The sequence below is a fragment of the Pogona vitticeps genome, chromosome 5, assembly GCF_051106095.1.
Source record: "Pogona vitticeps strain Pit_001003342236 chromosome 5, PviZW2.1, whole genome shotgun sequence".
NCBI lineage: Eukaryota > Metazoa > Chordata > Lepidosauria > Squamata > Agamidae > Pogona > Pogona vitticeps.
Genome location: NC_135787.1, coordinates 73,643,266 through 73,666,736, shown reverse-complemented (window position 1 = coordinate 73,666,736; position 23,471 = coordinate 73,643,266). Strand labels below are relative to the sequence as shown.

Here is a 23,471-nt window from a genome sequence, read left to right as displayed (position 1 = left end):
AACACAGCAATAATTTTGTTCATTGTTTCCCTTATTATACCCAATCTGACATTCCTGTCCCATCTCCAGCTGTTCTGTACAGAACTTGTAACATCTTCAGACTCTGGGTAACAGCAGGTAATTTTAATTAGTTTGGTCACGAAAGCAACTGTAAAACATATATACAAATAATTCAGAGAAATAAATTCACAGTGGGCATATTGCACCTTAAAATATATATTTACAAGTTGAAGGAAAGGGCATGAAATTGATATTGCTGGTTTCCATGTGTGAACTGGACATAGTGGTGTCTGTTCTTGGCACAAATGTTAATAAATGCCAGTTAATCTTCCTTTCTGAATATGTAAGAATGTGTCAGGATTTCCATGTGGAATTTGTTCTTCCAAAAACTTCTTGATCTTCTAAGTTTTTTAATTGTACAAGTTGCTCCATTTTTTTTTTATTATCAAGAAAATAAGGAAGGCTACTTGAACTCTTTTCTAGATGGAGGTAAATTCTAGATACTTCCATTAGATAAGTTCACTTTGGTCTCCAGAGTTTGAAAAGCTGCTGGAAAACAGGTTTTCACAAAAATGTATCTCACTAGACTGTAGCAGAATTCAGAACATATTCCTAAGAGAACATACCACGGCCATAGGTAAAATGGCTAGATTAAATGGAAGACAGCATTCCTGTTCCTTTAATAATTGTACAGAAAAGAAAATTTCAGCAAGTGTAGCATGTCATGAATCTTCTTTGGTCATTAAGTAGGAGGCAAGCAAAGTGGATGGGATAATACCCCTTTTCTCAGTTTAAGCAGGAGGAAGATGTTCCACCACCACTTGCATCCCTAGAGCTGTCACACATCTCTGTGAAGGTCTTGTTTTCGTACTCTCTTTGCCTTTCTTATGTTCTTATTTATCACTAGAATTTACAACCTTAGTTGGAATTACATTTATTTTTAAGGACCTAGGTCCCCTTCCAATTGTCTCCAAAGAGACTACCATCACAGCTCCAGTAGAGGGGAGCTGTCTTTATAATAGTTCCCTTCCTCTCTGTAGGAGACAAATTTATATTAATGTAAGCTTTCATAAGAATATGCTAGGTATAAATGAAACTAAATTCCGTAGTAAAACACCAGTATTTCCCAACTGACCTCTCCCTGCAATCATGAAAAATGTAATCAGTACAATTCAGACTGGTGTGTGCTTTAATGGAATTTGCAATAAATACAATCTTCTCCCTCCTTATTAAAATAATTAATAACTACAGAAGAAAATCCACAAATTAAAACTACTGAATAATGTACATATTAAGAAACTAGGGGTGGGGGAACCCTACCTGGCCAAGCTCTTCATTTAGATTGGATGTGCGGGCCATAGCAGCAGTGTCCGTAGGTTCATAATGCATGTCAATATCCTAAAAGAAAAAGACAGCTTTCAAAAAGCTGAAGGCCAAGTGGTAAAGTTCTTTTCTATTTTATGCATGCTACATAAAAGCAGAGTCCACTATTGTCAGTGGGGCTTAAATTCATTTGGTTGCCCCAATCTAAAATTCTTTCTACATGTTAATATCACTTATCCAAAAGTGTACTTGGTATGATCAAGTCCATAAAACCATCTAAAGTAGCTTTTTGGATTGCAGACTAGATCTTTTCAGGTGTTTCCTAAAATTCCTTTTGAAGATACCTCTGGGAAATCAGTATAGTATGAGGGGCTGTTGTTGTTCAAGAAAACTATTTTAAAAATGTATTTAAAATATTTTTAACCCAACCTTTTTCCTTAGAAAAAGACTCAAGGCGGCTTACAACAAATATTTAAGAACAAAACAATGAGTATATAAAGGTGACACACATAATTAAAAAGCAGTATTTAAAGCTAAAAACACTAATTATAGAAATACTTAAAAGGAACAAACAAAATATCCCTCTTAGAAATGGGAAACACAAGCAATATTTAAAACACAGTGAAAACAGTGATGCATAACATTTTTTTAGTTCATCTAAAAAGATCATGCTCAGGTAGCTAGTCATTGAAGGAAAGCTTGCCTGAACAGAACTAATTAGAAAACTTTCTTGGAACATAAAAGCCACTGCATTCTTCCTGTTATTCAAGCTTTATTATATAATGTTATAGTAGTGCTCCTTATCTCCCTTCTTTTCATTCCAGTTGTGGCTGAAAGTAAGAGCTGTCCACAGGTGTCTTCTCTACTGCACATAAAGAAATGCGTCCATGCCTACTGGTACTATCATGCTTTCAGCTCTGACCCTAGCCTTTGTGTGTAGCATAGAATATTGGCAGTGGGGGGCATACATACACACAGCTGTATGTATGTAAGAACTTTTTTCCAATAAATGAACATTGGGGACAGGATTAAAATACAGTACATGATGTTGGGGACAGGATGAGCAATCACAATCATTTTCACTTTCCCCATATTGAATATACGAAAAGACTATAGGTATCTGAACTCTGTTACTTATATACAGAGGTTGGAAAATTACTATTTTATATTACTGCTCTCATGAATTCAATAGGAAGCATGGCCAGTGGTTATGTTACAAAAAGAGAACAGCAGATCATACTCTATTGCAAAGCAAATTTTAGATTTCAAAGTGGTATTAAAAGGTCTATACAGTGGTGCCCCGCATAGCGAGGTTAATCCGTTCCGGATTAACCTTCGCTATGTGAAATCTTCGCTAAGCGGGAAGTAAAAAGCCATTGGAACGCATTAAACTTCATTTAATGCGTTCCAAATCGGCCCTAAACTTCCCACTTAGAGAAGTTTCCTGGCCCCGGGCAGCCATTTTTGCGCCCTCGGCAAGCGAGGGGAGGGCGCGAAAACGCCATGCGGGGCCATTTCGGGTCATCCGCGGCCGTTTTGAAGCCGCAAAACAGCTGTTTTGCGGCTTCAAAACGGACCCGAAATGGCCCCGCGCCGCGTTTTCGCGCCCTCGGCAAGCGAGGGGAGGGCGCGAAAACGCCACGCGGGGCCATTTCGGGTCGTCCGCGGCCGTTTTGAAGCCGCAAAACAGCTGTTTTGCGGCTTCAAAACGGACCCGAAATGGCCCCGCGCCGCGTTTTCGCGCCCTCCCCTTGCTTGCCGAGGGCGCGAAAACACCGCGCGGGGCCATTTCGGGTCATCCGGCGCCCATTTTGGAGCCGCCGAACGCGGCTCCAAAATGGCCGTCGGACTCCCCAATCGTCGCAATGCGAGTGCAGCGATTGGGTGCTCCGTATAGCGATCACGAAAAAGGGGATCGCTATACGGATTCGTCGTTATACAGTGCGCTCGCTAAGCGAGGCACCACTGTATTGTCACCATCTTGTACTAGGGCTAAGCAAGAACATAATAGATTGCTACCTAAGCAGAGCAATTCATGAGCTCTGAGCACAAGGGACTTCATCAATCTATGTAATTAAAAATCTATGGAATTGTACAAGAATAGTAATGTAACATATAATTTGGATTTTACAAAGAATTTTATCATGCAATGAAATCTACATTACTATAAAACACAATCTTCATAATTCATATATGTAAATTTATTAATGTAATTATGTATTAAAAGATCTGCAAATAGCACAATAATGTTCATATTTACCCAATTTATAAAATAGGCTTGAATAAATTTAACAACTTCTAAGGTAACTAACAAACTGATTGGAATTAGATTGTTGAAGAGGATTATAAAGGTAAGAAAATTCAGCCCAAAATTGTTAGCTCCACCATCTGTAAAAAAAAAGAAAAAGAAAAGAAAGGAAGACGTAAGGTAAGACTACTGTCTTCAGAAACTACCAAGACCAGTGACAAAAGATCATTTAACAGTAAATAGCTATGGGATGTTCAGATTTTTTCACTACAACAATTCACCAGAAATTACTCAAGCCAGAATTCTGGTAGCTGTAGCCAAAAAACTCATATCATCAAAGAAGATCAGCATACACGTGTGTAAAGATGAAAAATGTTATATTATAAAACTGTTACATTAATTAAGAGGGATGTAGAAAAAGCAGCCCTGAAAATGTACACTGCATTTTAAAAATGAGATTTGAAGAGCAATTTACAATTAAAAGATACTGTGAAATAATCATCCCACTTTCCAGTCAAGTCTGGGAGCAAGGTCACCGCGCAATAACATTACAAAGAAATTTTCTTCAAGGCTCACAATTGAGCAGTGGGAGAGAACTGAAAGTATATTGAAATAATTGTTCTATAATTGGTAAAATGTTGTGATGTGTTAAGAAGATCTGTAGATGGCAGTAGCAAACCTAGTTATTTGTTATACCCTGATGTATTAATTCAAGCACTTTGCTCTTTCTGTAAATTACTATCATAGTCAGTGCAAATCACGGGACTCTGACTCTTTTAGACAAAACAATAAAGCTTGTGATCATAGAGGCAGCATGTCAGATTCTTAGTTACAGCAGTCATTTTAAAGAATTATAAAAGCATTGGAAATTTGTAGTGTTTCCCCGAAAATAAGACAGGGTCTTATATTAATTTTTGCTTCAAAAAACACATTAAGACTTATTTTCAGGAGATGTTTTATTTTACAGTCATGTCATTTTCTGGTTGCTGCACAATGGTGGAGGGTGTATTTTCACTTAACTGGGGCTTATTTTGGGGGGTAGGGCTTATATTACGAGCTTCTTGAAAAATCATACTAGGGCTTATTTTCATATGTTATATTTTCAGGGAAACAGGGTATTATAAAAACATCTGCTGATACATCAGACCCCTATTATTTACAGGCTTTGAAAATGAGAATGTTGAGTTTGAATGAAAATGTTTACATCTGAAAGGAATAATACAGTATAAGGAGGCAGGAGACACACACAGGACAACACAACACATCACAAAAACACTGGATACTAACACTGATCATACAGCATCATCAACAACGACAGCAGACAAGGAGAGCATGGATTTTCCTCCATAGATTCAAGCTGGTTTGGCTGGATGAGCAGTTAGAACAATTTTCTGTGTCATTTATAATATGCTTAAAGGAATTAAAGTCTTGCAACAATGAAAGGACTTATATCTTGATACCTACATAAATTTTGATATGGTTGGAAATGATTGTCTGATTTCATTCTGGAATTAACACTTCTTGTTATGTGCTGTCAAGTCAAAACTGACTTATAAAGACCCTGATAGGGCTTTAAAGGAGCCTTATGGCACAGTGGTTAAACTGTTGTACTGCAGCCAAAACTGTGCTCACGACCCAGAGTTCAATCCCAGATAGCTGGCCCAAGGTTGGCTCAGTCTTCCATCCTTCTGAGGTTGGTAAGATGAGTACCCAGCTCGCTGGGGGGGGGGGAATATATAGCCTGCATAATTAATTTGTAAAGTGCCCAGAGAGTGCTTTAAGCACTATGGCGTGGTATATAAGTAGCATGTTTTGTTTTTGCTTTTGTACAGTATTTAAAGAGTGGTATGATTCATTCTACTCCCCCAGTGAATTTCCGTGGCCAAGCAGGGAACCCTGTTCTCCAAAGTCCTATCTGCTACACCACACTGGGTACACATGAATTAACTTAAATGGAATAAATGCCAAGTGTTATGAACACAAGCTTCTGATTTCCCCCTGCCCCAGAGGTCTATAAGGTTCTGTATGGCTCCAAGGGAGATCTACAGATATCAGATACTCTGATCAGATACATCTGAGGCCCATTGTGTTCTTCTCTAAAGCCACTGCAAAGGGAAAGAGCGGATGGGGACATGCTAAGCTCCATAACAGCTATAAGGTTTGTGAGACTGCTAGTCCTCTGCTCATTAGGCTTTGTAAATTGTGGTTTTCAGAAAACTATCAATGCCACAGGTCCCTGTAGTTTCCATGGACCTCCTATGGGTCTCAAGTGCATCACCTCCTTTACCATAAAATACAACACAACACAAGACAGATTAAATGTAATTATGTATTTGATATACCACCTAATTTAGCCTAGATTAAACTATTTTTCAGTGGACATCTGTTACATTACAGAATGTGTGTGTTTTGTGCATACACACACACATCCTTTTATTGTAAATGATAAAAATATTTTTATATATAATCATCAACTGGTATGGAGAAAAATACTATGTTTAAAGGCTCATTAAGGCAAAGATGCAACACATTTATTTTAAGTTAAAATAAGGATCAGTGGCAATAAATTGGCAAAAGAAAAGAGGAGAAAAGGAAAAATGTTATAAAGCTTTAAAGACTAAGTTTTTCTTCAGCGTAAGTTTTTTGTATCAAAATCCATTTCTCCAGACAGGAGTGCAACAAATCATCATCTTTATCATCAGGATCCTGATCTTCATCATCATCAGGATCCTGAGTCCAGCCCCTGGCAAGAAGGCACAGTGGATAATCGAACTCCCAACCTCTGCCTCTGCAGTCAGATACCTAAATCACTGAGAATTATGGTTGATACTTACATTTTAGATTGATATACCAGTCCTTCTCCTCATGTTTCTGATTCCATATAGCTGACCCAATGGAACAAATCAAGGATATAGCAATAAGAATGCAGAACAAAAACAGAATTTGGATATTTGTAATTCTCTCCACATTGGACAGCTTAAGAGGTGGACTTGTCGAGTTCTATGGTTGAAATAAAAATAATTCAGCAATATGGAAGTACATGTATATGTAATTTGATTGTGTTATTCCTAAAAGCACATTCTTATTTTCTATATAGTCTTCGATATCAATAGTCTTAGACACAAATAGCCTATCCCATAAGTGTTTGAAAATATTGGAAAGCAGGATTTTGGCCATACAGTGGTGCCCCGCTTGATGACGATAATCTGTTCCAGGAAAATCGTTGTTAAGCAATATCGTTGTCAAGCGAAAAGAAAAAACCCATTGGAATGTATTGAAAACCGGTCAATGTGTTCCAATGGGGGAAATACCTCATCGTCCAGCGAAGATTGCCCATAGAGAACCACCGATCAGCTGTTCAAAATCACTGTAATGTGAAGCTTCCCTCTGGAAAGCAGCCATTTTGAGGAGGGAAGCCATTTTGCGGAACTGGAAAAATTATCATATAGCAAACAAACGGTCCGCGAACCAGGTTCCTAATCAACGTAATGCGGATTTCCCCCATAGGAACCATCATTTTGCGATCGCAATAGCGATCACAAAAAATGTCATTGTTAAGCGATTTTGACGTCATGCGGGATAAGTGTATAGCGAGGCACCACTGTATAGTAAATTCTAATGAAAGTATACCACAAAAAACCCTTCCCCTACTTTGCTAAGATATACAAGAGTTTATCAACAGCTGAACCCCTTTACATAATTCACATTATGAAAATATCTCTACTGAACAGGGACGTTCAGTTTTGGAAAGTCTGCCCTAAATCAAGTTCAAGGTTAGGTAGCTCCATTTCAGTACACATACAACACTCTGTAATTGCTTTGCCTCTAAGTCTACTGAGCAGACAACAGCCCTGGAAAGGACTGTGGTTAAGCTTGACCCTATTTTGCAATCAGGTCAGTAGGTCTTCCTGTTTCTACTGATGTATGTCATGAACGCCACTTCCTTCTACGAAGCTAGCGTCCATAAATTAGAGTATTCCTAATTTACACAAAAAAGGTAAAGGCTATGTAAAATTATAAGACAAACCTGCATGAGTTTTGTATCATGTCCTGTATAGACAACTATACCATGAACCCACTGTGTATTTCTTAATTGAGCTCCACGCAGAAGAATTTGATCAGGTCCCAATGGAACAGTACTAAAAAACAGCAACAATAATAAAAAATAAATGAAATTAAGACAATTTAAGTTAAATATTCAATCAACATAACATTAATCACTGACTCTCTTTTAGTTTTTAAATCTTTTTTCCATCTTAATATGTTGTTGTTTAGTTGTTAAGTCATGTCTGACTCTTCGTGACCCCATGGACCAGAGTACAGTGGGGTCTCGACTTACGAACGACCCGACTTGTGAACAATTCGAGTTACGAACCTGCCCTATAGGGAAAGTAAGGACTCTACATGCGAACTTCCCTCCAGTTACGAACAAAGAAAAAAGTCCTCCCTCCCCTTAGAGGCTTCTGGAGGGGGGAAAAGGGTCAGAAACTTAAAAATAAATACTGTACTGTTAAATAAAGTTACTTACCAGGCCTTGGTAGCCCTCAAACCACAGGAAAAAGAGCAGGAAAGAGCTAAAAGCCGACACCCAGAAAGAGCCTGGCAGCCATTTTGTGGTTTTCCCCGCTCCTCTCCCCGCCTAACAGCTGATCGGCTGGCTCTGAGCAGGCTTCCGGAGGCTTGCTCAGCACCTAAAAAGCCTGCCTGAATGCCTTTGTGCTGAAAAAAATCAGCACAACATGCTTTAAAACATTATTTAAAATTGGCTTCGTTTAAAAAAAAAAGAGTTCTAAAGTGCTGCCTTTAGTGTTCCCTGCCTTCCCTGAACCTAAGGGGAAAAAAGAAAGAAAATATCCCCCTCTAGTGGCAGAAGGCAGAATAGCAGCTTCCCATTAGTTTCTATGGACAGAAAAGAGCAGATACGGATTAAATGGTTTTCAATGCATTCCTATGGGAAATGCAGATTCGACTTAAGAACTTTTCGACTTGAGAACCACCTTCCAATACGGATTAAGTTCTTAAGTCGAGACCCCACTGTACGCCAGGCCCTCCTGTCTTCCACTGCCTCCCGGAGCTTCATCAAACCATCTTAAGATATCACACCACAATGAATGGAAAAAATAAAAATTATAAAGAAATTATATATATGTCTTTTCCAGACAGAGAATCGGTCAGTTTGAAAAAGTGATTGGTTCCTTTATATCAATTGCAGACTCCTTAAGGTATCTGAATCGGAGAGCAATGGATAACTAATTTATTCCATAAGGTACAAAAATGGCACTGTATATCTTTTCATGTTCCCCTTCTTAACCAAGCAAAGCTTATTTCATTCTATTTATAACTATTCAAGTTTTTTCATAATTTTTGCTTTTTTTTGCAACTTATCCAGAATAAATATCCTGTCTGACCATGATTTATCTCCAAACATACAAGGCCCCAGATGTAGTCCTTTTTGCTTTGAATGAACTGTTCTTATTCCAATTAGATATGCAACACCTGTTCTTAACCCTTACATGTGAACTGAGAAATAAGGTATATTCTGAGCATAGAAACATTACTTTTTTGAATTACAGCTATACTACAGAGATAGTTGCCAGAAACAATGAAGTCCGATTTCCTGTACCTTTGATACTTATGTAAGAAAGGGAATTTCAGCTCAGCTTTTATTGTTCTTTATATCTGGCTACACTTGTGAGAAAAGCAGAAATATATTCATGTATTAACTGTGTGTTAGTAGAAGAATCGTAGTAGAAGTAGAATGGGCCACGATAGATGACAGAGATATGGTATTACAATGGTGTTCCCCTTTCTGGTTCCTCCAACAGACAATTTTCTGCTTGTCTTGGTGCCAAATCTGAAAATGCTGCTGCCTAAGTACCAGGAGTGTGTGGAAATGAAGATTTCCACAATGCATGCCCCTAGACAGGTATGATGACCTAGCATGAATGACAGAAACCTAGCTAAAGAAAATTGATCTATTCCACCAAATTTCTCAATGTAGAAGCCAGACAGACATGGTGGGTGGGGGAAGGGAGTTACAATTCTATTGGAAAAATGGTCACACATATCATAATGATATTGTTGATAACATTAAGATATTATATTAATATGTTAACCTCACGGGGTGCGTGGGGTTTAGGGTGAAAGCCGACAAGCAGATCGATAACTACGCACCATGCAATAATCATAAGAAAACTTCTGCTCTAAAGTTAGGCACCTGGAATGTTCAGACAATGACCCCTGGCTTTTCTGGCGACCTGCAAGAAACAGGCAATGCACGCAAGACAGCTGTCATCAACATGGAACTGAGTAGGATGCAGATGGACATTGTTGCTCTGCAAGAGACAAGATTCCCAGACTTGGGCTCTGTCAAAGAAAAAAAATTCTCATTCTTCTGGCAGAGAAAACCATTGAATGAGACCAGGAATATGGTGTTGGCTTTATGGTTAGAAATACTCTGCTGAGATCCATTGTTCCACCAACTGTGAGGAGTGAAAAAAAATCCTGTCTCTGCAGCTCCACTCATCAGCAGGACCGATCACCCTCATTAGTGCATATGCACCAACACTGTCATCTACAACAGAAGTTAAAGACAAATTCTGTGACAATCTGGCAGCTACTATCAAAAAAGTCCCTGAAAGAGAGAGCTGCTTGTTCATTCTTGGAGACTTTAACGCTAGAGTTTGTGCTGATCACAATTCTTGGCCCACTTATCTAGGATGTTTTGGCATTAGGAAGATGAACGAAACTGGCCAACACTTCCTGGAGTTTTGCTGTTAATGTGGTTTTTGTGCAGCAACACGTTCTTTAATATGAAGACATCCAAGATCCAAACATTGGCATCAGCTCAATTTGATCCTCACTAGACACTCTAGCCTTCCTAGCATTACGATCACACGCAGTTACCAGAGTGCTGATTGTGATACTGATAACTCCCTGGTGTGTAGGAAAGTCAAACTGCAAATAAAGAGATTGTATCACACAAAAACGGAAGGAAGACCATGTATTGACATCAGCAAGATTCGTGATCGTAGAAAAGTGGACGAATTTGCCCAAGCGTTTGAGGGAACTCTTCCAGGCCCAGCTGTTGCAAACTCACCTGAACGATGGGAGCATTCAAGAATGCTGTTTATAACTACATCTTGTCCACATTTGGCAAGAAGACCAAAAAGACATCAGACTGGTTTGAAACCCATTCAGAGGCGTTGATGCCAGCCATTGAGGAAAAGAGGAGAGCTTTAGCAGCATACAAAGCTTGTCCTAGTGAGTACAACTTGCAGGTTCTTCAAGTTGCTTGTAGCAAAGTCCAACAGACTGCCAGGAGATGTTCCAATGATTATTGGCTTCATCTCTGCTCTCAGTGGTAAACATCCTTTGTTCTGAATAGTACATTGCACTACAGTAAGTCTAATGAATCAATAGGAATGTAGTTATTCAACTCTTCTGTAACTTCCTTTGATTCAAATAGGCCTATTCTGATTTATGCAAGTTGCAGTTAGATTAGGCCCATTTGAATCAATGGAATTTATGAAGGAATTGACTCACCAATTCCCCATTGAATAATAGGACTATTCTAGTGTGATTTACTACACAAAGCAGCAGGATTTTTACCAATGTGAAAGAAATAATGGTTAAAATCCTGTTGCTTTGTGTAGTAAATTGCACTACAGTAGGCCTATTGAATCAGTGGGAATTTGGTAAGTCAATTCCTCTGTAAATTCTTGATTCAAATAATTCTATTCTAATTGGAGTTTATTTTAACATCTTAACTCACAGAGTAGGTTTGTTTGAATCAATCAGACTTACGGAAGAGATGACTCACTACATCCCCAATGATTTAATAGGCCTAATCTAATGTGACTTACTACACTAAACAACAGAATTTTGGCTATTGTCTACACTTACTATGCAATTTGCAGCAATTGACTACCCAAAGTTATGCTGGTATAAAATGAAAACAGGATTTTGGTCATTAATTTTAAGCAGTATGTAACTTAATTAAAATCAGTCTACTCTTTTTCACTTGTTCTCCTCAGTTGGCAGTTGGGATCCAAGTGCTATGATTCAAGGAAGCACTTATCTATATTGCCAATGTAAAAATGAAAAATATGCATGTACATATTTCTCAGGGTTATACAAGAGAGCTGTAGCACAGCCTAATACAGGATTAGTTCCAATAGAGCTAGCACTGTTTCGGCATGTGAAGTACTATTATTTAATGAGTTCATATTCCATTGATTGTCTCCCAATCCACTCTCTAAACGTTGGGAGGAGTGAGGAAGCAGACAGGCACCCTTTTCACTGGCCAACAGTTAACTGAAAGTTCAAATTTTGCACTTTCCCTGCCTCCCACGTGTTTTTTTTTTCAGTTCTTAACTCAAATCTAAGTACTTAAGTCAAGTCAATATTTTCCTATGAGAGCGGTTCGTAAGTCAAAATGTTCTTAACTCGAGCCGTTCTTAAGTCAAGACCTCACTGTATTACCTATCAAGAAGCAGTGGGAAGAAAAAATATATTTTATGATGACAAAGAGAGAAGTAGTAGTGAGAGAGATGGCACGAACTAAACCGCAAACCAAAAAACCCTGAAGAATCAGGCTGGTTGTGGTTTGCTTCATGATGAAGAATTCTCAGGGCATGACCAGATGGCAATACAAAGACTGTGTGATATCACATGGCTAGAGAATCTGTGAAGGATAAAAATGAACATGATCTCCTATTTTCTGACTAAGAAATCAGAGGAATAAGATACAAAAGAAGCTCTTTGCCTATGGCTCTTTAAATACACTGTATAAAGCTATTCTTAGAACAATTTCCATGTATAAAGAGGCACCTGATAGTACTGCTAATAAAAGTATTCACTGCTGGGATCTGAAACCTTATGTGAGAAAGCCCTTCCAGACTCAGGACCCACAATGTATGATTTACAGAACTTCAGAATGGTGTGACTCACAGTTGTGAAATGCTTTTTAAAACCAATGTTCCTATTTCAGATACGAAAGCTGTCATGACCCAGTTAGTTTTTAGCTGTGCCTTCCTGTCCCCAAAGGTAGGAATTAGCTTATCTAGGAATATCCTTTGCCCAAGAGTGGAGAACAGTTAGACTATTAATTATTACTTAAATTAATTAATTTAACAAAACAAAAAACACATTGTTTCCTAACTGGAATTAGATGTGTGGATCTATTATAATTATTACCTTCAGAGAAGAATTATAATAAGAGTTTCTCTCTTCTTTAATGAGAAGTACAGTAGAATTATAATAGATCCACACTCTTGCGACTGAAAAGTTCGCGGAATGCATCTGTAAGAAACCAGCAAACACATATAGGATATTTAAAAAATGAATTAGCTGCAGGATACAGAAAAAGCAAGCTTAAAATAATGAATATAGGTAAAGGTTCCTCTTGACATTTAGTCCAATAGTGTCCAACTCTAGGGTGCAGTGCTCATCCCCGTCTCCAAGCTGTAGAGCCAGCATTTATCCATAGACAGTTTCCATGGTCACGTGGCCAGCGCAACTAGACCACAGAATGCCGTTACCTTCCCACTGTGGTGGTACCTATTTTTCTACTTGCATTTACATGCTTTCGAACTGCTAGATTGGCAGGAGCTGGAACGAGCGACGGGAGCACACTCCATCGCATGGATTCGATCTTACGACTGCTGGTCTTCTGACCTTGCAGCACAGAGGCTTCTGCAGTTTAACCCGCAGCGCCACCACGTCCCAATAAAAATAATGAATACAGAAGTCATTAAATTATTTATAACGTGGGGAGGAATTAAATTCATCTTAAAATCCACAAATTCAATTAACTGGTAAAATGATTTTGTCACAGAATCTTCTATATTTGTACAACTACTACACAATAAGCAAATTGGACAATGTGTCTTCATATAATAAAATAAAATATAAACTATAAATTTATTTCTGCATCCTCTTATTAGAAAGTTCCAGTGAAATCCAGAGGATTTTCTACTGAAGATTTGTAGCTACAAAATTCTGATCAAAAAAAACTAACTTGTACTGAAAATGCAACAAAATTTACTTTCATGTAAATGTAAAAGCTAAAAAAAAATCAATGAAGTTTAATTTATATGTATTGTACAACAAACAGTGAAAAAGATAATAGTAGTTAAAATATCAGTATTTTCCTTCTATGATCAACATATAATGTATAATTTAAACACAGTATGCCCAATGTAAAAAGTGAAGAACATGACAATAATTAAGAAAGTGCAATGTTTGAATTACAAAGAAAGAGTGGTATTTACAAAAATTACATTGCTAGGAATATCCAGCTGTGGGACGCATACACAGTCAGACCTTCAGACCTTAAGTATTGTGCTTCAACCAGTATGCTGCTCTTCTCTATGAATGAAATATTGGAAGCATATAGAAAGGCAAGCAAGACACCTAACAAACTCATTTTCCTTTCCAATATTTATTTGAATGTTCTACAGACAAAAGGCTAAATATAAAGCTTCTCTCCTTACAGAAAAAAATCCCATTCAATGCTGGTAAGTAGTTACGGGCAACTGTTCCTGACAATCTGGCAGCTGTTCCCAACATCTCTCATCCAGTCTGTTTGTCCTGGGAGTTCTCGGTCCACCTACTGCTGAAGCCTACCTTGGAGGATTTTGAGCATAACATTGCTCGTAGCGTGTGAAATGAGTGCAATTGTACGGTAGTTGGAGCATTCTTTGGCACTGCTCTTTGGGATTGGGATGTAGACTGATCTTTTACAATCCTCTGGCCACTGCTGAGTTTTCCAAACTTGCTGGCATATTGAGTGTAGCACCTTAACAGCGTCATCTTTTAAGATTTTAAACAGTTCTACTGGAATGCCATCACCTCCACTGGCCTTGTTGTTAGCCATCCTTTCTAAGGCCCACTTGACTTCACTTTCCAGGATGTCTGGCTCAAGGTCAGCAACCACACAATCTGGGTTCTCAGGGACATCCAGATCTTTATGTTATAATTCCTCTGTGTATTCTTGCCACCTTTTCTTGATGTCTTCTGCTTCTATGATGTCCCTACCATGTTTGTCCTTTATCATGTCCATCTTTTGCACAAAATGTTCCTTTAATATCTCCAATTTTCTTGAACAGATCACTGGTTTTTCTCTTTCTATTCTATATCTTTGCACTGTTCGTTTAAGAAGGCCCTCTTGTCTCTCCTTGCTATTCTTTGGAAGTCAGTATTTGATTTTCTGTAACTTTCCCTATCTCCCTTGCATTTTGTTTCCTTTCTCTTCTCTGCTATTTGTAAGGTCTCACTGGACAGCCACTTTGCTTTCTTGCATTTCCTTCTCTTTGGGATGGTTTTCGTTGCTGCCTCCTGTACAATGTTACGAGCCTCCATCTATAGTTTTTCAGGCACTCTGTCCACCAAATCTAGTTCCTTAAATCTGTTCTTCACTTTCACTGTGTATTCATAAGGGATTTGGTTTAGATTATACCTGAGTAGCCCAGTGGTTTTTCCTACTTTCTTCAGTTTAAGCTTGAGGTTTGCATTAAGAAACTGATGATCAGAGCCACAATCAACTCCAGGTCATGTTTTTGCTGACTGTATACAGCTTCTCCATCTTTGGCTGCAGAGAATATAATCAATCTGATTTCAGTACTGCCCATCTGGTGTGTTGTTGGAAAAGAGTGTTTGTGATGACCAGCTTGTTCTCTTGACAAAACTCTATTAGCCTTTGCCCTGCTGTTTTGAACTCCAAGGCCAAACTTACCTGTTGTTCCTTTTATCTCTTGACTCCCTAGTTTAGTATTCCAGTCCCCTATAATGACAAGAACATCTTTCTTTGGTGTCAGTTCTAGAAGGTGTTGTAAGTCTTCACAGAATCTGTCAATTTCAGCCTCTTCAGCATTGGTGGTTGGCACATAAATGTGGAGTACTGTGATGTTGAAAGGTCTGCCTTGGATTCGTATTGAAATCATTCTGTTATTTTTGAGATTGTATCCCAGTACAGCTTTTCCCACTCTTTTGCTGACTATGAGGTCTACTCCATTAAATGCTATTTTAGGTTGCATTAATAGAAGTATAGTTTCCAAATCCCGCAAGGTGCTAATCCCCCTCTATTCAGCATTGGTTAGGCCTCACCTTGAGTATTGTGTCCAGTTCTGGACACCACACTTCAAGAAGGAGGCTAACAAATTTGAAAAAAGTTCAGAGGAGGGCGACAAGGGTGATCAAGGGGCTGGAAACCAAGCCTTATGAGGAAAGGCTGAAAAAACTGGGCATGTTTAGCCTTGAGAAAAGAAGACTGAGGGGTGATATGATACCACTTTTCAAATATTTGAAAGGCTGTCATACAGAGGAGGGGCAGGATCTGTTCTCGATCATCCCAGAGTGCAGGACACGCAACAATGGGCTCAAGTTAAAGGAAGCCAGAATTTGGTTGAATACAGTGGTGCCTCGCATAACGGGCGCACTGTTTAACAACGAATTCGCATAGCGATCCATTTTTTGGGATTGCTAATGCGATTGCATATCGATGGTTCCAATGGGCAAAAATCGCTTTGCGATGATCGGTAAGCGTTTCGCTTACCGATCTTCGCATTGCGATGTTGGGAGAACAGCTGATCGGCGGTTCCAAAATCGCCGCCGGAAGACCCAAAATGGCCGCGCGCAGCGTTTTCGCACCCTGCCATCACTTACCGAGGGCGCGGAAATGCCTGCGCTATGGAGGAACATCGCTGAACAGTGAGTTTGGGGCCCATTGGAACGCATTAAACTTCGTTTTAATGGGGTTTTTTATTCCGTTTAGCGATGTTTCTGAATAGCAATGGTTAATCCAGAACGGATTAACCTCGCTATGTGGGGCACCACTGTATCAGGAAAAACCTCCTAACTCTTAGAGCAGTACGACAATGGAACCATTTACCTCGGAAGTTGGTGAATGCTCGAACACTGGAGGTGTTCAAGAAAAACTTAGACAATCACCTGGCAGATATGCTTTGATTGTATTCCTGCACTGAGCAGGCGGTTGGACTTGATGGTCTTGTAGGCCCCTTCCAACTTCACTTTTCTATGATTCTCATTTCATGGCCACATACATCTTCTTGCTTAAAGACAGTCTGCAGCTGAAAAAAGGATGGGATATTCTGCCTTTCCTAATTGTGACCCAGGAAGCTCCTAACCCCTCTCAAAGGATTCTGCCTAGAAGTTGAAGGGATCTGAAAAGTTTGGTGTTCACCGGGACATCACAGAGGGCAGCTTTCGACCAGACAAATACTCTCTCCTCCATGTCATCCCACCCAACTGCTTTAGACCCTCTTTTCTTTTTCAAATCAGATGAAGGAACAGCTAGTTTGGCAAATAATGGACGAAATGCTAGTAATACCTGGCTAAAACCAGGAATTACTGTATTTGTGTTTTGATCTGAGAATGTGGGCACAGAGAGACCTCTTCCACTTTGTCTCTAAAAGCCTTACCTTACCACTGCCTGCCAATCCTAGGACCTTCACCCACCTCAGAGCCATTTTGCATTTCTTCTGTTTGGCTGGGAGACCCAGCTGTGGAGTTCATGTAGCACCTGCTGAACATACTGCAACTGTGTTTCCCATGAGGGGCTGAAAATAATAATGCTACTTATGTGAACAGGCATGTGCTCATAGACTGATTCCATAACTAGTCATTACATGGTGGAAGGTGGCTGCTGCCCCATACAAACTGAAAGGGTAGCCTGAATCAGGAGATAGGGAGACAGTGCCTGCCCTTACTCTGATGGATCACCCTCCACTTTGTGCTGCATCTATTTTCTCTTTTAAAACCAACTCTCCCATCTTGTCTCAGAAGCTTCTAGCATTAGCACAGAGCTGTCCCTTTCTCTGACTGGTGACCATGACTTTTTCCCATGTCATTTCAATCTGAGCAATCTAATTTCTTTTTTACCTTTATAACCTAGGGATGATACTTTGCTAAACAGAAGTTCCCAAGGTCCTGCCAGATCCGATTGGGATCAGTTTAAAAACTGCTGTGAAATATTTTGGATATTAAGCATCAGGTAGTCTAGTTCAGGGACGTGGTGGTGCTGCGGGCTAAACCGCAGAAACCTCTGTGCTGCAGGGTCAGAAGACTAGCAGTCGTAAGATCAAATCCACACGACGGAATGAGCTTCCATAGCTTTGTTCCACCTCCTCGCCAACCTAGCAGTTCGAAACTATGCAAATGCGAGTAGATAAATACAGTGGTGCCTCGCTTAGCGACGTTAATCCGCGCAAGAAAAAATGTTGCTAAGCGATTTTATCGCTAAGCGATTTTAAAAAGCCCATAGAAACGCATTAAAACATGTTTAATGCATTCCTATGGGCTTAAAAACTCGCTGGAACCGCCGATCAGCTGTGCTTCGTCTCTCTCTCTCTCCACCCCTCACAGCTCCAGCCTCGGCAGGGAGACTGAGGCGGTGCTGCCACCCTGGCCGAGAAAGACCCTCTGCAGCCGCAGAGGGTCTTTCTCCGCCAGGGTGGCAGCGGCGGTGCCTCAGTCTCCCTGCCAAGGCTGTCAGTCTCCCTGCCGAGGCTGGAGCTGCGAGGGGTGGAGAGAGCGCCGAAGCACAGCTGATCGGTGGGGGTTTGCGATGATCACGGGGAAGCCATCATTGCAAACCCCTGCCGATCAGTTGTGCTTCGGCTCTCTCTCTCCCTCTCTCCCCTCGCAGCTCCAGCCTCGGCAGGGAGACTGAGGCACCGCCGCCGCCACCCTGGCCGAGAAAGACCCTCTGCAGCTGCAGAGGGTCTTTCTCGGCCAGGGTGGCAGCGCCGCCTCAGTCTCCCTGCCGAGGCTGGAGCTGTGAGGGGTGGAGAGAGAGAGAGAGAGAGAGAGAGCCGAAGCACAGCTGATCGGCAGGGGTTTGCAATGATGGCTTCCCCGTGATCACTGCAAACCCCCGCCGATCAGCTGTGCTTCAGGTCTCTCTTTCTCCACCACTCGCAGCACAGCTGATCGGCTGGGCCTTTGGGATGATCGCGGGGAAGTGCTTCCCCACGATCATCGCAAAGTGAATTTTCCCCATAGGGGCCATCACAAAGCGATCACTCTTGCGATGGTAAAAAGTCCATCGCAAAGCGATTTCATCATAAAGTGGAGCAATCGCTATGTGAGACACCACTGTAGGTACCACCTCGGTGGGAAGGTAAAACGGCGTTCCCTAGTCACACTGGCCACGTGACAACAGAAACTGTCTTCAGCTGGCTCTACAGCTTGAAAAACGGGATGAGCACCGCCCCCTAGAGTTGGACATGACTGGACTAAAAATGTCAAGGGGAACCTTTACCTTTACCTAGTCTAATTTTACTATAGTTCAAATGGATCCCATCCTTTTTGACCTAACATTTTTATCTCAAGTCTTTTCTATGAACAGTAATAGCAACTTCCATTTGTGAAAGGGCTGCGTCTGTAAGTAGTGCTATAATCTCTTTCTTGAGATGTTCTCCAGCCTTTTAAGAATTTGATCAATACTACTTTGAAGAACTAAAAGATCTAGTTAAGTTGCATCTTTAAGCTAGCTCTGCTGAAAGCAAGAATTCTTAGTAGTATTTGTAAGGTTTCTTTGAGAGTTGCTTTCCAAAAGTGATTTTAATTCTGGCATCTCTATTTAGTCCAGAAATAAGGAAAGTTACCTTTTTGGATTATAATTCCTAAAACTCTCAGTGACCATGGTGACTGCAATATTCTGGAAGATATAGTTCAAAAAAAGTAATTTTCTCCTCTGATTCAGCATTGTATTAGGATTTTAGGAAGATTACACATGGGAACTAAACTATGTAGTAACTTAGAAGGTTCCTGAATGCAATCACATATAGTAACCAGATTTCTGCATAGAACCAAACTTCACAATAATCAACATGTTATGTATCTTTTAAAAGTACAGTTAGTTTTTAAAAGCATAATGTTAAATCATTTATTGCATTGTAATAAATTAGCTGACTTCTTTTTTAGATATCTACTTACCCGTGACCTTCTAGTCGAATATTTCCAACAAAGTCATAAAGATGTCTATTAGGACTTTCACATTCAATTCTGCCTGAAAGTCCCATCAAGCTGTCAATGTCCTTTAGATCTGATGTTAATGGCAAACCCTATAAGAACAAGAGTTTAACTATAACTGTAACAGAAAACTCACAACAAGACTGCCTTATACAGATTTTTACATCATTTTCTTGATCTACTCCCTACATTTGTATATAACACTGTGCCATGGTATAGTGCAGAAAGAAGACCCCACTGTGCCTTCTTTACAGGAAATGGACTCTATGATCTATAGCAGTGGCCCCCAACCTCTTCCCAACCATGGACCGGTTGAGGGGGGGCATGACACGCTCGCAGGGGTGAAGCATGCTCATGTGCATACACACAGGGCGCTCATGGGGGGGAGGAGGTCGTGGACTGCCCAGGTCGTGGACTGCTGTTGGGTTGCAGACTGGAGATTGGGGACCCCTGATGTATAGGGTCTCTTCCAGCTCTGCAGTTCTAAGATTACTATTACTATAAAGCCTCAAGCTTGCATTCTTCTTCCTTCCTCATTCTGCACCTATATGACTGTCAGGAAGGTTCTAAATGTTTTTACCACTTTCCCTGGGTCATGGAGACAGATCTACTGCCCCCTCTGCACACACTCCCCCCACCCTCATGCATGTGCATGCCCTGTCCCCCGTCCCCATGAGCGTGCCCACCTACCCACAAGCATGCCCCTGCCCCGCGAGGGGTGCCCCCCCGTGCACGGACACCGCCGAAGAATTGATGCTTTTGAATTGTGGTGCTAGAGGAGACTCTTGAGAGTCCCCTGGACTGCAAGGAGATCAAACCTATTAATTCTGAAGGAATCAACCCTGAGTGCTCACTGGAAGGACAGATCCTGAAGCTGAGGCTCCAGTACTTTGGCCATCTCGGGAGAAGAAAAATCTCCCTGGAAAAGACCCTGATGTTGGGGAAGAGTGAAGGCAAGAGGAGAAGGGGACGACAGAGGATTAGATGGTTGGACGGTGCCATTGAAGCTACCAATATGAATTTGACCAAACTCCGGGAAGCAGTGGAAGTCAGGAGGAACTGGCATGCTTTGGTCCATGGTGTCATGAAGAGTTAGTTAGACATGACGTAACGACTAAACAAAAACAATGTGCAAGTGTGGATTAATTGGAAAGAGGATCATATTATTTTGTGCGGCAGTGAGTATTTTTATTCCTCTGCCAGAGGTCCATTTATTTTAACATGGATGTACAATCAGTTCAGTGCAATCAATTCCACATATGTGAATGTCACTGCCTGGATTATTTTTAGAATTCCTGCTATCTGATATATGCCTATACCAGATCAAATCAAATTATCCATTCAGTTGTATTAAACTCTTTTTGATTTCATGAGCCAGTTTTCTCCATTATTTCTAATCTTGTTCAGCTTCTTTCAGCTGCTTTATATTTTGTTTGCTTTGATTACATCCAACCAAAGTGTCCTTTGGTGTCCTTGTTGTCTTTTACCACCGACCATTCCAAGCATAACGGTTTTCTCCAATGACATTGATCGGATGACATGGGTGAAAGAACTAAGTCTAAGTTTTGTTATTTTGCTTTCCAGTGACATGTCTGGTTTTCTAAGTTTCAGCACTTCTTTATTCATTATCTTTGTGGTCACTGAATGTGGTGCATTGAATGCACAAAAGCCTCCTCCAACACCACAACTCAAAAGAAACATTTTTAATAATAATAATAATAATAATAATTTATTGTCATTGTAAGTATATACACATACAACGAAATTCACAAACGAAATTTCCTTTGGTCCATCTTATTCATTGTTCAACTTTCACAGCTATATGTAGTTATGGGGAATATGATGGTGCAAACTGCTCTGCACTTGGTTGTCAAACTGACATCCTTACTTTTCCATATTTGATTCATACTCATCAGTGCTGTGTGACCAAGCATGATTTGAAGTTTTATTTCTTGGCTGCAATCATCGTTTTGATTGACCAGTGAACATAAAAGATGAATTCTTCCACACTCAACCTCCTTTGCACCAATTACAATTTTGATGTTTCAATTCTTTGCAGTTGTCATGAGTTTGGTTATATTCAAAAGGGGGCAAACTTCTCACTTTCTTCTTTGAGTTTCACAATCAGGTACTTTAGACCTTCCTGGGTTTCTGAGAGGACGGTTGTGTCATTCGCATATCAAAGGTTATTGATGTTTCTTCCATTAGTTTTTACCCCAATTTTTGATACTTCTAACTCCAGCTTTCCGATTATCACTTCCGATTATGAATAAGAAAAGTGACAGGATGCAATCTTGCAGCACACCTTTCTCAATCTTAAACGAGTCAGTGTCTCCATACTGAGGTCATACAATGGCTTCCTGATTTTCATACAGTGATTTCATCAACTTCACCAAATGTAGTGGCACCTCAAGGTCTTCTAAGGCTATCCATAGTTTGTCATGGTCAACACAATTGAAAGCTTTCCTATAATCAATGAAGCACATGTATATGTTCTTTTGATATTTATAACATTTTCCATTATCTATTGAACATTTGCAATGTGATCACAGGTGCCACAACCCTGACAGAAACCAGCTAGGGCATCTGGCAATTCCCTTTCAATTATTGGTGCCAGGCATTGTTGTAAAATTTTCAGTAAGATCTTACTACTGTGAGAGATAAGAGCAATCATGTGGTAGTTAGAACAATTTTTTGAATCTCCCCTTTTTGGTAATGGAATAAACACAGATTGTTTCCAGTTTTGTGGCCATGTATTGGTTTCCCAAATTTTCTGACACAAGACTAACAATTGCCTCAGCAACTCTACAGGGATGTTATCGACCCCTGAAACTTTGTTGTTTGGCAGTTGGTTCATGGCCCACATGACCTCTTCATCAAGTATAGCTGGTACTGGTTCTATTTCCTTCCCCTCCTCAGTTTGATGTTTGCCCCTTTTTGTTGTTGGCATACAGTTCTGCTGCATATTCTCACCATCTGTTCTTGATGCCTTTTTGGTTGGGCAATTTCCCTTGTTTATCCTTGATGATACCTTTGTGAATCATGAACAATACTCAAATCTTTTTAATTTGTGCCAATGCACTCCTAGTGTATCCTTTTGTACAGTCTTTTAATTGTTTACAATGCTTCTCCTAGTAAACACTATCTTTTTCTCATTGCCCTTTGGAAGTCAGCATTCAACATTTTCACCTCTTTATGGTTATCCACTGTTTTAACTGCCTTTCTCCTCTCAACTATTTGGATGGTATTCTCTGAGAGCTATCTACACTTTTTCTCTACCTCCTTGAGTGGTACATAATCATCTGCTGTGTTAATGATGATTGCATTTCTTGCCATAGTTCTTCAGGCATTTTCAACAGAACTTCAAACCTATTTATAATTTCAGTTGCATATGTGAAGGGAATTTTCATGACATCAAACTTTTTTGCTGGTGTTGTCCTCTTGATGTTACAGAATTTTACTTTGATCCTGGTCAGCAGCAATTCATTGTCTGAACCACAGTCTGAACCTGGATATGTTTTGACTGCAAGAACAGAGCTGGTCTGCTGTTGATTACATAGGACATAATCAATTTGATTGCAATTTAGTCCATTAGGCAAGGTCCATGTGTATAAGCGAAACGTACAATGTTCTAACCATGTATTCATGATTCAAAGCTGACTTTCCTGCCAAAATTATGCCAATTGATCGCCAGTGTCATTTCTTTCTCCCAGCTCAAAACTACCAGTGATTTCTGCCTCTCTTTGGGAACCACTTTTTGTGTTAAAATTGCCATGTAAGTAACTAATATTCTGGGATTGTTTTCAGTGTTATCTTCAACAGTGGCATAGAAATCCTTGATTTCTTACAATGTTGCATCAGTTGTTGGAGCATAAAAATGAACAACTGTAATGTTGATGGGTTT

The 23,471-nt window shown here is 40.0% G+C and overlaps 1 protein-coding gene across 5 annotated transcripts in view; it reads right to left on the bottom strand.

Annotated features, from left to right (window-relative positions):
* The window catches only part of ATP8A1 (ATPase phospholipid transporting 8A1), a 138,870-nt gene that overhangs the window by 67,860 nt on the left and 47,539 nt on the right, over positions 1-23,471 (bottom strand). For all 5 annotated transcript variants that reach the window (XM_078393978.1, XM_078393979.1, XM_020786218.3 and 2 more), the window contains exons 9-13: positions 19,532-19,659; positions 7,599-7,710; positions 6,406-6,571; positions 3,584-3,711; positions 1,321-1,398 (exon numbers count right to left, since the gene is read on the bottom strand). In XM_078393978.1, coding sequence (XP_078250104.1) covers positions 1,321-1,398; positions 3,584-3,711; positions 6,406-6,571; positions 7,599-7,710; positions 19,532-19,659 — 612 coding nt within the window. The remainder of the gene's footprint in view (positions 1-1,320; positions 1,399-3,583; positions 3,712-6,405; positions 6,572-7,598; positions 7,711-19,531; positions 19,660-23,471) is intronic.